Raw genomic sequence first — 17,186 nt, forward strand, 5'->3', positions numbered from 1 at the left:
AAAGTTGTAACATTGGTCAAAATGACTCCTTTGACCACTTGGTAAAATTGAAAAAAAATCAGTACCTCCAGAGTAATTTTTCCTCTACACTCAAAAATCTATTATAATCTGGTCCTCATTAGAGACTAATGCAGGGCTGGTTGATAGATCATGATATTAACGATTACGTTTTTCCCAATATATATTAAAATATGACAAATTGGGGCAAATTACATTTACAAATATTTAAATTGATGTTCAATGCAGTGACAAAATGATTTACATAACTCATTTAACTTTGCTCGAAATAATTAATTTGGACAACATAATTTTGAAAACAACATAATATGATCATATCATCATTGACCACGATTGACAAAGGACCCTAACAAACAATTAGTTGATTACTCACCTAAGAAAAAGCAGCTCTAGTGCTTTTATTGTTGTCAACGTTACATAACAATGCAGTGTATAGTGCAGATAGCTTTGTAAAATCTGCCCTACATTATGACAATTTTACAAATCAACACAGACATGATGTAAACTGTGATGAAAAGCCATATTAGAGCAAGTTTCCAACTTGTGCAAGTTAGTATTCATGCTGGGTGGATGTTAATAAAAAACTACCTGGAAGGGGGAGATGTGGGAGGTGTGCATGGGATTTGCTGGAAATGAGCTACAAGGTGCATAAACACTGAGGTATGATCCTTTAACAATAATGTCCCGGTGATTTTCCATTGAAAGACGAGACACATCGTGCACCCCACATCCACACACACACACACACACACAAAGTTGCCAGTGGAAACGCAGGCTTTGCCCTCCCCCAGGGGGGCAGTGGCACTCCACCTGTGCTAATAATCCCGCACACAAAGGCAACACACACATACACACTATAACTGTCACTGAGGCTTTCACATTTCAATTCCAGAGTGATAAATACTCTAATGAACATCTGCAGGATGCTAGACTTCTATTCTCTTCACTTCTCTCCTCAACCCTTTATCATCCCTCCTTACGTCGTTTCTCCCACTTTTTCCTCCTCATTCAGCCTCTCCGTCACCCTCCGTTTGCCTCTCTCTCCCGTCTCCGCAGCTCTTTAGATTGCATGTCAGTTATGTCAAGACAAAGACACACTGTGCATACGTTGAGTCACAGGCAAGCTGAGAGCCTGTTATATATGTGTGCAACAAAAAGATGCAGACAGGATGAGCTCATTTGGGAAGAAGAGGTGAAACTCACACAAACACAAAATACCTACAATTGCGTACAATACACTGCAGGTATGAGCTACAGAAACAGTCCATCTGCATTGTCAAGAGGCTTGAATTAATCCTACTTTTGTAGAAGTCCAACATTTTCCTTTTTTGTATAAATCCGTTTTTGCTGACTGTATTGTTCACAGCATGGAATGAGCACAAACATTAGCAGAGTTTTTTTTTTTTTTATCATTAGTCTTTTTCAGCCATGACAATGACCTCATGTATGCGTGATTAATGGCTCGGGGCGCTATATAAAGCAAGGTATGTAAGTATGTGAATCACCAGCAAAGAGCAAGTGTGTTGCATTCACATCCCCAACCTATTGAGTTGAGGAGCACTGTCCATTCACTCTACTGTAGCTCCAACACAATGATCGTCAAATGGAGAGAAAGACCAAGAGAAAGAATGCCTCTCTCCTTCAGGCAGGAGGGGAAAAAGGAGGAGTTAACTTTAAATGAGGAGAAAGTGGAAAGTGGAGATATTGCACCAGTCCTCTTCACATGGACTTCAATATACCTCAAATGAAAGAATCAACATCGAACTCTAAGATGCCATAACCGACTAAAATATAAATAAATAAGTAGCCGAGCATGCAGCTGAAAATTGTATTTTTCTCCTTCTTGCTGACACAAACTTCACATAAGGGGATGATACATTCTAAATATAGTTTAAATCACTGCAATTGAATTCAATTGGTTGAAATGTTGTCATTGATAATGCATCTTAACCTAAGGGGATCTCTATAACATTCCAAAGATAGGACATAATACTGCACTTTATTTCGGCTGCAGAATATACAATACATCTCAATAGACACATGGGGAAATAGAAAGGAGGGGGGGGGGGGAGGCGACAGAGCTACCGGGCAAACGGCATTCAACAGCGCCTCCTGGAAACAACACAACGTCCCACATCTGCGCCATGATCCATTCAGCGCAACGAGGGTAGAAAAGAGGGGGTTGGGAGTCAAATGACACTGGTACAATTGCCTAGGAATGAATGAATGAAGTAATGAATGAAACATATTCAATTTTTGGTGACAGTTTGTTAGAAAGGGAAACAACGACGTATAAGTGCGCGTCAGTGAAAGCTATTATGATTATGAAACGCTCGGGACCTTTTATTCCCTGTTTCGTTCCTTATTCCGGTCCCTCTGTGTTCTCTGTGTCCCATCCCCCCTTTTCCCCCTTGTCGGCACCGGGCAGAGCTAATTTCGGGATCATCCGGATAGAGCCGTTTCATTTAGACTTTAATTGTAGAGTAATAACAGATTAAAATGTGCAAGGAGTTACAAAAATGACTTGCTGGTTGGAGAAAATTCGGCTACAATTGGTGTTTTGGGCATTTTAGTCAAGAATGATTTACGTTGCGATGTATGCCATCTTTTCCATTTCATTTATCATATCACAATATATGCAGATGGTGAGAGGAAGATTTCGGCTGCCTCTATGCACAGACTACATGGGACTATTGTCTCCAAACGAGTCTTTGAGTGCAGGTCTGGAGAGCCACGGCTAACGTTACTGTGCCACAGCAGTAATACGCGTTGTACAATGTACAAAGCAGCATTTCTGCTATAACGGGTTCACCGGACAGCATCATTGTGCCGGAAACTGTTCAACTGATCAAAAGTCGAATTTAAAGACACAATGTCGCCATTTGTTTTATTCAAGCTCAAGTTACCTGCCTACCACTACGAGAACAAAACAGTAATATGCTAGGCTAATGTCGAAACTGTGACAATAATAATAATAATGCACTGTCAACAACTAACTCACAAAATATATCACCATAAATGAGCAGACACACATGAAATCCCTCGAGGAAAGTCGACCCAAATGTCGTTAAGGACCGCCTGGGGGTATTAGCAGCAGGAGGATGTACGCTTTAAAAAAAAAACTTTCCACAAATTTGAACAGGCACCAAACCAAATACAGCACCTCTTCTCCTCTCTAGCTAGCCCCGGCCCAACTTCCATGTCCAATATTAGCTTGTGCTGTCGCAGGCCTGCTTACCTGGCGGTTGGTCCATTTCCAGATAAAATATCAGCTCTGTGGAGTAGGGCATCATCACGTCCCTCCAGTCTCCTTCCTCACCGGCTTTTTCCGATGTCCATACTGTATTATACATTGCTTCCGTGTGGCTTAACCTGACAATCTTTCTCCACAAAAAGGAAAAAAAGCTTATAAAATGCGAACGGGTGACAAAAAAAAGCGACGTATTAATAAAAACACTTGATTAGATACGATAATCTATCTATCTACTTGGAAGTCTTCTATCTGAATTCCTGCTTCAGACTGGAATAAATAGACGAACTGTGAACAGCAAGCACCGGGCTGCTCCCTCCTACATAATAATAGTGTTAATAACTTCGGGCTCTTCATGAATGCCCTCTGTATGTGTATATGTATATATATAAAAGCGTCCTATAAATGGTGGAAAGTAGATGCCAGCTCTACATTTCAGTCACCTCTCCTTCTCCTCCGCTGGTGCCTCCGGCTTGCTAGCTTCATTTTAAGAAGAGCACTGACAAGAGGAGGCTGGCAGAGGCTCACAACGGCTGGGACAAACCACTGCGCCACGGCTTACAGGGGGGGAATATAATTTCTCTAACTGTGACACACCACAGCTGAATACAAATAGATCCTTTCGGTAATTAATATTAACAGACTCTATTTAAACATTACTCATGTCTAACTTGAGGGGGGAACTATTACACTCACCCATTCTGCCTGTATTATTTCAATCATTTGTCCCCCCTTGATTCATCCCTTTCTCTCCCAGGCCCACCGCTGACCCAGCCTCTGTGCGAAGCTCAGAAGCCGCATTTGAAAGCCAATAGGGAAATTACTTCAGCCTTCTGAAGAGCAACTTACAAATTCAGTGGTTTTCCAGTGATATCCTCACCTTCCTACTGACTGGCTGTATTTAACTACAAACTACTGCTACTGCTGCAACCACTTATATGACATGGGTATGACTTAACATGCTACATGAATAAGAAGCTACTAAACATTTTTAAAAGACCATAGCAGCCCATTCTTTTACAAATCATATATGCTTTTTGTTTTTAAGCAGACCTGAACGTTTTTACATTTGCGAATGTGCTTTTTCTACCATATAACCAAACCAACAATACATGTATCCTAACAAGTATTGTGTATACACCAAAGCCTGATCTTCCTCTGTGCCATAGAGCTCTATTGTTGTCCAAAAAAGAATTTAAAAAACACATCAATGAGCCACACTGTTGCACTGTGTGACATGTTCCTTCATTACCATGTACACACATTTTGACTCAATCACACATACACCATCCTGCTGCCCTAAATACTCACTAGAGCACCAAATGTGGATTAATCCGTCACTGGAAATAATCTCCAACATGAACTATTTCCTCCACAATGAAACTTTACATTTGTGCGACAATAGGAATCAATGGGATTCATTGAAAATGACCTCATGTATTTTAAAGTCAATCTATCAATGGACACTTTCTAAATGTACCATTTCAGTTGCATTAGAATGCAAAGTGACAACACTGGTAGAATACACAAAGCAAGCAAGTTTCAAGTTGATTTTCATGCCACAGTAAAATTTATTAAAACAATGGCTGACTGAAAGGTAGGGAAACACATTAAAAAAAACAAATCACTACAATGTTGTTTGGAAAATGGTCAGTAGCAATGTAAAGTAGAAAGACATGCAATGAGACAGAGGATACAATGTCTCTGAGAGTAAAGATTGTGTCCTACAGACTGTGCGATGTACCTTGAGTTTACACACCCACATTGGTATCTACCCTAGTGTTGCTAGGGTGACACTGAACCCTTGCCTGCTCAAGGCAAGGTGATGACACATTTAATAAACTATCACATGATATTCATAGCCTTCTCAAAAATGACCCCAAAACAGTGGAAAATATACCCTCTTTGATCCTAATGTTCTTTACCGCTGCAGCTATGTGTTTGCAGCTGAAACTGTTTGTTCAGTGGGCTTGTTTAACTCCAGTGGAGGAAAAGGTGCCATTTACAACGTGAACCAAGCCGCCTACAGTCAGGTAAGTACAGTTACAGCAAATGATATGGAAGCTTAAACATAAGCTTAGCGATGCTAGAGAGGTGCATACATGTATTTAGGAAGCCTATAATACAGGGATTACTGTACACACACACACACACACACACACACACACACACACACACACACACACTTCACAACACACACCTGCTAAAATGGATATTATGGATCTACAAGATTGTGGGTCTCTTTCAGGATTTATATGTATGGCTCCTTATTTTTAGATAATATTTGTTTTTAAAAGTTGGTATAATCAATATATGTATATATTAATAATGGATCAAATGACGTTGTTTTATGGGACTGGGGTCCCTCGTAGTGACAAACCTACAGAGAACTAGAGACCATCTTGTAAAGGGATCATACCAGTTGTAAAGCCAAATTGGGCCAGGGGCATGAAGTGGGGGGAGGCAATGATCAGTTATAGTTTCTTTCAGCTATTTGTTTTGGTTTTACTGCCCACAGCTTTACAGTACTGTATACAGTTACCACTCTCACCGCTGTCATACGGCTGTTTGGGGATGCCTGCTGCGGCCAAAACCAGCAACATGTAAGCGGTCAAATAGTGGTAAAAATAGAGGTAAGATAGCGGCAAAACACCAAAGAAAGTTCTAAAGTTCTAAAACCAGAGTGGACACTACCACTGCACAGCACCAAACAGCAGACAGACACAGTAAGCGCCTAGCTAATCTCTATGAACAGATGTCTGCATATGAATGCAGAATCTATAGGCAATGGCACAAGATTTTGATATCAGAAATTCTGGTTTTCATTTGTTGTCCGTTTTCAGTCCTAGTAGTGTTGACCAATCGTGTTTGAGCAGGTCTTTGTTTAATGCAAGTGAAGAGTCAGTGTAGAGAGCAAAAGAGGCAGAACACATTGTCCAAATGCAATCTCTGAAACCATCATCTATCGCCTGATGACGATTTAGCTTTAGTGATACAATCCGGTCGTAGATGTTGTCTCGCAACCTCTTGGCCCAAAAATCTGGTGGCTACACTTGAACCCCCAACATATTGCCCCTTGCCCCTAAAGGCTTATCAACTCTTGACCCTGACCTTGGATCAAAGTCAGATCACATTCTGTTTGATTGGTTCGAGGTATAACAGGTAGTTCTGTTATATTGCCAAGTTTTTATACCACCTTTTTGAATGATTGTCTCGGTTTTTTTATTGTTTTTTTAATACATTTGGTTTGGTTAGGTTTTTCACAGGTCTATTTTTGGAAGCGTTAACAGCTTTATTTTCTATATATGCGTAAGCATTTCCTGGGGTGTTTTGTGTGCGTAAACCAAATTCTAATGTTTTTAATCTGTTTAAGCTGATTAACTCTTTCCAAAAAAATCTGTCTGTTTTTTGGGAGAAAACTTGTTAAAAATCTACTCCCTCTCTCTGCTTCTATTCATGTGCCAAGTAGAGCACTTTTAAGATAACAAAAAAGAAAACAATGGCATCATCATAATCAGCTGCCCCCAAAGCACACAACGGAGACACAGACTGGCCCAGACCCCCAGTTATCCACATGGTAATCTCCTGTTAACAGCCTAATATCAATACAATATCTTCAGATGGGGGCTGCTGCCACCAGTAAGTACAGCTGCTCTGTCTATCTATCTATCTGTCCCATGTCCTAGTTCAGGGGCAACAATAAATAAAAGGTCTGCTCCCCAATCTGCCATCCATCCACTCTGTCCTCCCTCAACACCCTCCCACCCATCCATCTATCCCCTGCCTAAACTTGTATGTCTCTTCTGTCCATCACAAGAGTAGGATGGAGGGTGCAATTCCCCAAATAGGAAAAAAAAAGAGGCGGGCTGCGGGAATGTCAGTGAATGAAATCTATTTAATGCAGCACACACATACACACACACACACACACACACACACACACACACACACACACACACACACACACACACACACACACCATGAGTGTGTGTGTGTGTGTTTGTTTCACAGATGGCTCGTGCCGGACACACAGCCCAAAGCTCGTCTCTGTCAAGTGTGTCAAACAGGTTTAATTGCTGCTGCTGTGTGTGTCTGTCTGTGTATGTGTGTGTGTGTGTGTGTGTGTGTGTGTCTGTGTATGTGTGTGTGTGTGTGTGTGTGTGTGTGTGCGTGGCCGGGCAGATGGATCCCTAACAATGACACAGGAACTGACTCTGGTCATACAAAAGAGAAAGAGAGAGGAAGAAGGAGGGGCATACGGAGGGAAGAGGACGATGGGAACAGCAGTAATAATCTGGCTGTCCTCGGCCTTCAGCACAATGCTCCCAAGTTAACCATCCCAACAATAGACAAGTGGCATCAAGTGGCGTATTTGCATAGCATATGCATAATCACATATGAAGCATAGTCACATATGAATCAACACCTCCCAATACTCCGAATGAAACATAAAATTCCAATTATGTACGCTTCCATGCATGTGCTTTAGATGCATTTTCGACCTCATGTCAATACCATTTTTTAAAGCTTGGCTGAGGCAAAAGTACAATAATGTTTGGCAGAAATCACATTGAAGAAATTGTTTATGTTGTGGAACCTGCTTCAGATTTCACAATTTCACTGGTACATTCCTCAACTCTGCTGAAAAGACTACAACATTTAAAGGGAAGGTGTACCAGACGGTAAAAAAACTTTATGCTAAGCTAGGCTAACCCCGTCATGGCTCCAGCTCTGTACTTAAAGGTTCTCTATTGAAAATTCAAAGCATATATGATTGAGTGCGACTTCATTAACACACAGACATGAGATTGATAATTATCTTCTCATCTCACTCTCAAAAGTAAATCAAATAAGAATATTTCACAAAATATTGAACACTACTTTTAAACTACCCATAATAATAATAAAGTGGCACCAGCTGGACTAGAAATAACAATAAATCAAATGAACTGAATCTGAATCTGTGGCTGTGGCTGTCAAAGCCCGCCCAATCATTTAATTCAGATCGAATGAAATCACAAGCTGCTAGCTTGACAGCTGTGGGTACTAACATATTTGTTATTTACATTAATTATGTTATATTTACGTCATAATGATAATGTTGGGGAAGTGGCTTTGGAGGGGGGCACGAAGAGACGGGATGTCAGTATTGCCAACTTGCCGACTTTCTCTCTAGATTTAGCAAATGTATGGAGCTAGTGCTGCTAGCTACCTAGCTAGTTCTGCTACATTCATTGAAATTAGTTGGCAATATTGTGCTAGGTTTTTCGGTTGGATAATTGTTCAAATCTAGCTTACTGTTGCTGGTTTATCCAATGCTATCTACCCAAGCTTTAATGAAAACAATGAATGTAGGTTTGGTTTTCGCACATTTCTTTCCAATTGTGTGTGCAAGTGTGTGTGTGTGTGTGTGTGTGTGTGTGTGTGTGTGTGTGTGTGTGTGTGTGTGTGTGTGTGTGTGTGTGTGTGTGTGTGTGTGTGTGTGTATGTGTGTGTGTACATGTTGATAAAAGAAACTGCATGTGTGTATGAAAGAGAAGCCCAGGTGAGCTCCTGGGAATCAGGTGTTGAGTTTGCCATTTCTGTCACCATAGAGACCAACACGTCCAGTGAGGCGCTAACAATGTCTCTTTTAAGGGGCTTTAAGCACAGACAAAGGCACTGTCTGGAAGCTCATAAATGCCACCTACTGAGTTGAATGCAGCAGTGAAGCACAAATCCATGCACACAAGATTTTTTAATCATGAAAGCATGTCAAACCCAAAGTAACATCTTGGTTAACCTCGTAAACTTTGATTCTTTGAAGAAATGTCACCTTAAATTAATACTTTTTTGCAATATCACATAAATATCCTGCATCTGCTTGTTCTAACACTTAATTTTCGCTATATGAAGTTTATGTTGAGGGATATATTATAACCCAGGACATGCCATGGCTGCACAATTCCATCAAAAGGAGATATTTAAGATGTCTTGTGAATAATTTCAAACACAAGCCCCCCCCAAAATTCATTGTAACTTAGTTGATATATTTGCAAATTTAGGCATCTTTCCAACATTTACCACCTCTAATAACTGAACAACGTTTGACCATGAAGCATGTATTTAAAGTCATAAACCCACCTGTTTCTCTGTCAGAGTTTTGTCTATCATGCCTCAGTAGAACAAGCAGTTCAGTTAACTAGATGTAATCTGTGAGTTTCTGTGTGTGTGTGTGTGTGTGTGTGTATGTGTGTGTGTGTGTGTGTGTGTGTGTGTGTGTGTGTGTGTGTGTGTGTGTGTGTGTGTGTGTGTGTGCGGGTGTGCAGAGGTTTGTGGCTGTTTTAGGTTGCACATTATCTATCTGTGCATGTGCGAGGCATATTTAAGGTCACCCGCCACCTGCGCCCCAAGGAACTGCTTCAAAAACCCACATTAGAACACGGTGTCATTTTCTACAACCACAGAATACAATCATTTAACTCAAACACTCCTTTTTTTTAGCAGCTATTGTACTTTGTGAAATGAGATAGAGAGCCAGATGCTACAAGGAGGGAGACACGTGCTGACGCGGCTGAATGGAGATATCGTGACCCTCCAACACCTGTGAACCACCAGCTTATCTGCATTAATGTGTGTGTGAATGAAGGGAACATCTCAATGCTAAAATATACAATGATATTTTAGAACATAGTGTTCTTCCAACAATTTGTGTTAGTCCGTTTCCTGTTTCAACATGACAAAGCCCTTATGTACAAAGCCAGCTCTATTCAGATATGGTTTTCCCAGTTTGGTGTGGAAAAACTTGTCTGGTCTGCACAGAGTCCTGACCCCAAGCCCATCCAACACCTTTGGGATGAATAATGATGCTCTTTGGCTGAAAGGGTGGAAAGCATGAAATCAGGAGAGAGAAGACCGTTATAGAAGTAGATTGATGCCCATGGTTTTGGAATGACGGTATCGTATATGGTTGTACTGTCCAGGTGTCCACACACTTTTCACAGTACTGTGTTATCAGCATGGGTAATATTGTGATCTCGGAACCCATCAGCTATAGGTCTGACGATGATGAGGGAAAATATTTCTGGGGTTCTGGTGTAGCCAGTGGACTTCCTTTTCCTTGTACTACTCATTGTTTACGGTAGGATTAGCAGCTTGAGACGCGAGAATGGAGTTTGAGTTGAGGGACGACGACGTCTACGACCGGTAGTCAATGGGTTCCTAGATTGGATTTTGGCCTGCATTCAGCCAAAGCCTGCTCAAACATTATTGGTATATACTACTTGGACAAGAAACGGAAACTAAAACACTTTTGATACCAAATGTAACCGTTGCCTACAGATTCGTGTGACAATAGCTCAACACACAACATCAAGTATTACAAAAAGATTTAAAGTTGCAATCCGATAAACATTTGACAGATGTACTGTAAAACATTTTATAACTAATTGTGTCGCTACAGTTTGCGTACAAGACAGAAATTGTACAAAACTCATGTGATAAGAAGAGCAGCCACTCCAACAGCTGCAGGGAGTTCAGGTTTGGTTATTAAAACAATTCTCTCTCTGACTGTGCCAGTCATCTGCGCCCATGTGTGCCATGTGTTGCAAGTATACACAATGCCAAGTGGGAGGAGGGGAATAGAAAGAGTGTATCTGATGCATTGTATTAGCCTGGCGGGCTAACGGTCAGAAATGAAGCAAAAATGTACATATTGGGGTTTCAGGTCGGGCCTTGGTCTCAAGTTTGCAATTTGGGTTCAGCCTGTTCGAGTCTTAGACACGAGGATATGGGCTCAGTGTGGTTCTAACGAGAGTCTAATGTAAAGACGCTACTGAGCTATATTATTAAACTTGTTGGATCCATTGAAGCTTGACGCATACTATACTGTATATGTATTTCTTGCAAGTCTCACAACCTTTGACAAGTGCAATACAACATAATGGTAGTGTTGCTTAAAGCAAAACAGAAATGATTTTGGAGCCATATTTGTTGTTTTCTGCTGGTCTTTATGTTAAGAGAACAGCCTTTGAACACTTTGACTGAAGGGGCATTTGAATATGGAACATTTTACTAGTGAATTTCTATTTGACTTAAAGAAATGTAGTTTTTCTTGCACTGTATGTGTCAAAAAATTGGCATATGTGCAGTTTTCAGTTCTGGGTTTTATAGGTTTAATTGGTCCCCTGAGTGGGCATCCGTCTGTGTTTGTGTGTCTGCTGTAATAAAGCAGTGATTCAGAAAGAGACACAATAGTGTTGTATATCTCCCTGACACGTTTCCCGGTGTCAGGGAATCGCTACTGTACAATCTATCAGCGACTGAGCATGTGGTTAAACCCCCTTTTTTTTTCTTTTAGAGGAAGAGACTACAGATTGAGCATTTGCTGTCATGGGAGAAACAGAAGCAGTAGACTGAAAGAATGAAGGATGGAAGGAGGGGGGAGAGATCCTCATCTGCCCGGCTGCAGTGCTAGACTGAAGCAAACGATGGAGGAGATACAGAAAGAAGACGGAAGAGAGAAAGGGAGACGGGAGTTCCATTTGTCCTGAAGTTTTGGTGAGGACATGTTTATCTCGTGGAAATAAAAGTCCATAAATATATGAGTGCAAGTGGGCAATGTTTGACAGTACATTGATGATGAGGCTGCGGTTTGCTCACTGCCAGCTCTATTTCTGTGCTTATTATCCATGTCCCTCAGCGCTTTTCATATTTCGTCTGCTGCTGTAATAACTAGAGTGGAAAGTACAATTTAAATGTAGACACGAATAGGTTGCTAAACATAGACATCGGTGGGGTGGGGTCTGGGAGAGCACACACACACACACACACACACACACACACACACACACACACACACACACGCACACGCACACGCACACGCACACACACACAAACACACACACACACATACAGAGAACGGTTGCGTAATATGGCGCGGCACTCTTGTATATATTATGAATAAGCGTTTTTTGGAGGGTGCAGGGACGGGACCCAGTGTGTCATCCGCCTACATCAATGCTACAATTATCGTTAAAACGTACAATGTGACTGAACAGTTACTTTATAGTTCATTAGATTTTCTGTTGCTCTTGATATGGCAACATTCACAGACAGCGAGCCACAATAATCTATAACTAGCAGTTGCACAAGTTATGGTATATGATATTATCATACAGTGTGGGAAAATGTTAGAACTCAAAAGTGTGAAAAGATACTTTGATGTCTTGACTTGCCTTAACGATTAAAAAAAGGAATGAAATAAAGTAAGACAAGCTCAGGGTTATGTGGGCTGTGTGTGCTCTTGTATTTCTATATTTGTGAGGACCACTTTCAGTTTCAAAATGCAAAGCTCTACAACGGCTGTACGAGGGCTAACAATCAGGATTACATTTCGGTAAAGCACCAGGGAATGTCTTCTGTCACCGAAGGTCCTCACAGGTAAAGAACTGTATACAGTGTGTGTGGAGAGCATACAATCATGGTGTCAGTGGGAGCGAGCCACTGCAGTGAACCCTGCAGAGAAGCCATATTTCCTGTTACTGCACACATGGCCACTGAAACACTTTGGACGACACAAACCCCCAATACTGCTGCGGATATGTGAAGTTACCAACTATTCAGTTCTGTGTTCTGACTGATGGTCATGCTTCATAAAACTAACATAAACTAGAAAATGAATTGAACAAGAAAGCCCCTTTCACACATGCACTGCAAGCCTGAAAATATATAGACATTACCCGGAAGAGCTGCATGTGAGAACGCAAATATCCGGACTTTACCACACCAGCTGCCTAGTACTAAGTTGGTGTAATGTCCAATTGAGCGCATGTGTGAATAGACCCACTTAGTGTCCGGTGCATTCATGGTAATCCAATGGGCATGTTGATGACGTTTATATAGCGGCTAGCGTGAAACCGGAAGAAAACAAACATCCGAGGGTGAAGAAGAAGAAGATGAAGAAGAAGAGTCATTTACACGAAGACACTAACTAAAATATCAGACTAGAGAGACAATACATTTGTGAAATTTCTGTCTGTAAGTCGACGCCGAAATCGTCAGACAAGTTCAATAAACGACAAGAGACTCGGTTGTTTATGACCAAATTACGACGGCCTTTGTGACCACGGTGTAATCCGCGTCATGTCCAGTAAGTGAGAACGCTTCTGACATGGTCAATCTCCTGTTGTGTGCTAAATGTGTGAAAGGGAAACCCTGGACAATGTGCGGGCCTGATTCGCCGGGTATTGTCTGGAGTTCATATGAGAAAAAGTGTTTATAATAGTAAAAATAATTATAGAAATTGGGCTTTTGGACTGGCAGCAGTGTTATAGGCCCGTAAGCTTTCTTGTTGTCTATAGAAGCCATCATTTAGTCATGGAGTTTCTTCAGGAAAATAATCAAGTTTCCTCGCGTGATCTTTCTGACGTGTGACCTGTCTTGTGGTGTTGACATCGTAAGATTATAAGGAAAACTCATGATGCCGAACAATAATCCCTTATAAAGATTATGTTGATAACCAAGTAACCTTGTGATGACAAGAAAACAACATTTAATCAAATAATTTGAGCCCACGTCCTCTCTGGACCTCACCACAGTTACACTCATTCACCGTTAACTTGTTCTTGTGAAAACACAATTTCAGGATCATTTATGCAGTTCCCTGGTGAGGAAAAAAGATTCACAGCTGTGTTACACATCCAGAACAAAGAGGTTCAGAAGACCCCTGCTAAGTACATTTCTCCTGAGTGAATGAACATCTCCGGGGGTAAGACCAAGCTTAAACATTATAGACTAGACATATAGAGGCTGGTTTGATCAAGCCTTTTGATGCATCACTGCCTGCGGTGGATCCTGCACATTGGATTTACATCGGCTGCTTTGGTCTTAGCGAGCTGAGTGCTGGCCACGAGTCATGTGCGTTCCAACTCAAGCACACTGATTAGCCCCGCTGTCTCAAACTTTCCAGCTCAGATAATTCAATGAGGAGCTCTCGTCTTCCTTAGCCCTCCTGATCCATTCTCTGTCCAACGAACCAGTGGACTCATTACTATTCAGATTGGATTCAGGGGATTCAGTTCCCCTACTGGCATTGACTGATCCTGTCCACCTGTGCAAACCCAGCCGTCTTACACTGCAGGCAGACAGGCAGAAGTAAAGTCTCACAGTAACTAAAAGGTTTATATTAAATATTGAAAACGCCCTGCTGAGAAGCTTGTGTCTGTGTCGTTGCAGTCTACTGTAAAGCAACTGATTTAAGTGTTACTAAACATGCATATCATATATAACCATAATGCTTTTGAAAGTGTCATTTTCTCCAATAAAGGCTTATTTTATATCAGGAACCCCAAAGGACCCTACAGACATCCATATTCGTGATATGAGAGTGCTAGTACACCAAGTCATTCATATACTATAGCTATGGTGCGTCATTATTTGCTCAGCTGGAATAGTCATATAGGAAATAATTAATTTGAGCAGTATAAGTAATAGGGTCTTGAAAGCAAGGTTTGAAATATAAAAAGGTAATGATAATATGCTGATCTTTTATTCAGAAAGATCATTTTTTGGAGAGAAGCTCTGAAACGTTATAGGATCAGGAGTAAAAGCAGAAGGATTGGGTGAAAGCAAGAGTGTAAGAATGACAAACAAATCTTTTAGCATGAGTTCATGATGTATGATTGACTTCATTTATTTTAAAGGTTCTCAACACAAAAAGCAGAGCAGAAGGATGGCCTCCACACGGCTCTCAACATGGTTACTGCTGAGCCAGCGGATAGTAGCATAACAGTGCCAACAACGGCAACAGTGCTGACAGAGCTAACAGTGTTAATCTGGGGGGAAGCGGAGGGCGGGCGCAACGCTTTCGTGACTACGCTGTCAGTCCTCCAGGCGTACTTGAGATATCGCGTTTACGAGAATGGTATGGACAACTCAAAAACATATGAATAATTTTTAAAAATCCTACTTAACCTGCATCTTTAGAAGCTTTGGAAAAGTCCCGTGGAAAAGGAAGATCAGTAGTAAACGTAACGGGATCAGGTAAAGGCAAGGCTAGAAATGACTAAATCTATTCTATCACAGGGTGCTTGGTCTGTGATTATATTCTCAAATTCAGAAAATTATGACAATTTCCATTTAGATACAGGTCATGTTGAGAGAATTATTTGCTGAACTTATATTTAGAAAATCATGCATATAACTAAACACAGTCAATTAATGGAAGCTCTGGAATAGTCCCATGGGAAGTAAAAGCAACAGGATTGGGTAAAGGCAAGATTGGATATAAAATATGCCATTTCAGTAAAGCGCCATGACGTGTGATTATTTCCTCAACGTAAATTAAGAAAATGATATTCATACCTATCTAGGGACTTTGAACAGAGTCTCTGCAATAGTCAAGGGGGACATAATTACAGGATTGGGACTAAAAGCAACAGGAAGCCATTTTAGCACAGGGCCATGATGTGTGATTATTTGCTCAATTTAAATTAAGAAAATCATATTTATACCGTATGTACCCAGGGACTTTGGACAGAGTCTGTGGAATAGCCACATGGGAAATCTTTATATATTGTGACAGGATTCAGTAAAGGCAAGATTGGAAATAAAAAATGGCAAATTTAATCGGACAGGCAGAAGAGAGAGGAAGAACATTTTTACTCTCATGGCACCCTCTTATGTGCATTTTCGGCGTGAAAAGGACTGAAAATATGGTTTCTACTGTTGCACTGAAATGGGTTTTTGCTGTTGCATTTAAAAATAGGGATGATCTCAACCTGCTCTATCTCTCTGTTTTTGGGTGCAGTGGACATTCAGAGAGCCAGACAGGGATACAGAGCAGGCAGAGAGGGGAGGGCAGGAGATAGCACACACACACACACACACACACACACACACACACACACACACACACACACACACACACACACACACACACACACACACACACACACACACACACACACACACTATCCAACTGAACCAATCCCAAAATTTCTGCACCCCTCCTCCTCCTCGTCCTCCTCTCTTTTTCAGATTGCAATATCATGCTGGCACACAAGGCTCAAACTCTCCCCGAGCATTTGTCTTTTTCTCTCCGCTTATGTCGTATTGTTCATCTGTTGATCCGGCTCTTTGTTTCGCTTGCTTTGAGATGAGCAGTCAGACAGACAGACAGTCAGACAGACAGACAGACAGACAGTCAGACAGACAGACAGACAGTCAGTCAGTCAGACAGACAGACAGTAAGACAGACAGACAGACAGACAGACAGACAGTACAGACAGTACAGACAGACAGACAGACAGACAGACAGTAAGACAGACAGTCAGACAGACAGACAGACAGACAGACAGTAAGACAGACAGTCAGACAGACAGACAGACAGACATAGCAAAAACATCTCTTCCTCCCTTTCTAGGTAGGCAGACAGAGACCAGAAGACAAGAGCTGACTCGGTAAGGGGTGATGTCATCCAGAAATGTGAGCGTCCCTCTGGTCCTGATCCCATGATGCAACACTGTGGTGACACTGTAAAACAGGTTGCTGCTGCTGCAGGCTGCATCTCTTCCTCATTTTTTCTGTCTCTTGTTTCGGTTTCTTGCTCTCAGTCTCTTGTTTCTCTGATGCCTCCTGATGTTTTGCCTGTCCTCCACATTTCTCTGCCCTAAATAAGTATTCCCTTATTATTCCCTCTCCCCAAATCTCTCTTATCTTTTTTTTATGCCCTACATTTTCATTGTTTCAGTGTTTTCACTTGATTAGATCCCCCCCAAGCACCATCCTTCCTGCCTCCCTCCCTCCTCTCCTCCTTTTCTCTGTTCTATATTTGCTCTCTACCCACACAGTGCCCCCCCCCCCTCCACTGGTTGTCAAGGCAGCAGGGCACCATGGCTCAGCATTATTCATGCAGTAGCACAGTCAGCCAGCCGCTTAG

General features: G+C 41.5%; 1 protein-coding gene across 6 annotated transcripts in view; it reads right to left on the minus strand.

The window, feature by feature from the left end:
- Positions 1-17,186, minus strand: part of pik3r3b (phosphoinositide-3-kinase, regulatory subunit 3b (gamma)) — a 202,995-nt gene that overhangs the window by 15,318 nt on the left and 170,491 nt on the right. The window contains exons 1-2 of one of the 6 annotated variants that reach the window (XM_029430350.1): positions 3,712-3,734; positions 3,257-3,398 (exon numbers count right to left, since the gene is read on the minus strand). The exons of 4 other annotated variants lie outside the window; for them this stretch is intronic. In XM_029430350.1, coding sequence (XP_029286210.1) covers positions 3,257-3,371 — 115 coding nt within the window. In that variant the 5' untranslated portion in view covers positions 3,372-3,398; positions 3,712-3,734. Of the gene's footprint in view, positions 1-3,256; positions 3,748-17,186 lie in introns of those variants that run through there. One more of the 6 variants, XM_029430348.1, reaches the window with a different exon arrangement.

The sequence above is a fragment of the Cottoperca gobio genome, chromosome 4 (genome assembly GCF_900634415.1).
Source record: "Cottoperca gobio chromosome 4, fCotGob3.1, whole genome shotgun sequence".
Classification (NCBI taxonomy): domain Eukaryota; kingdom Metazoa; phylum Chordata; class Actinopteri; order Perciformes; family Bovichtidae; genus Cottoperca; species Cottoperca gobio.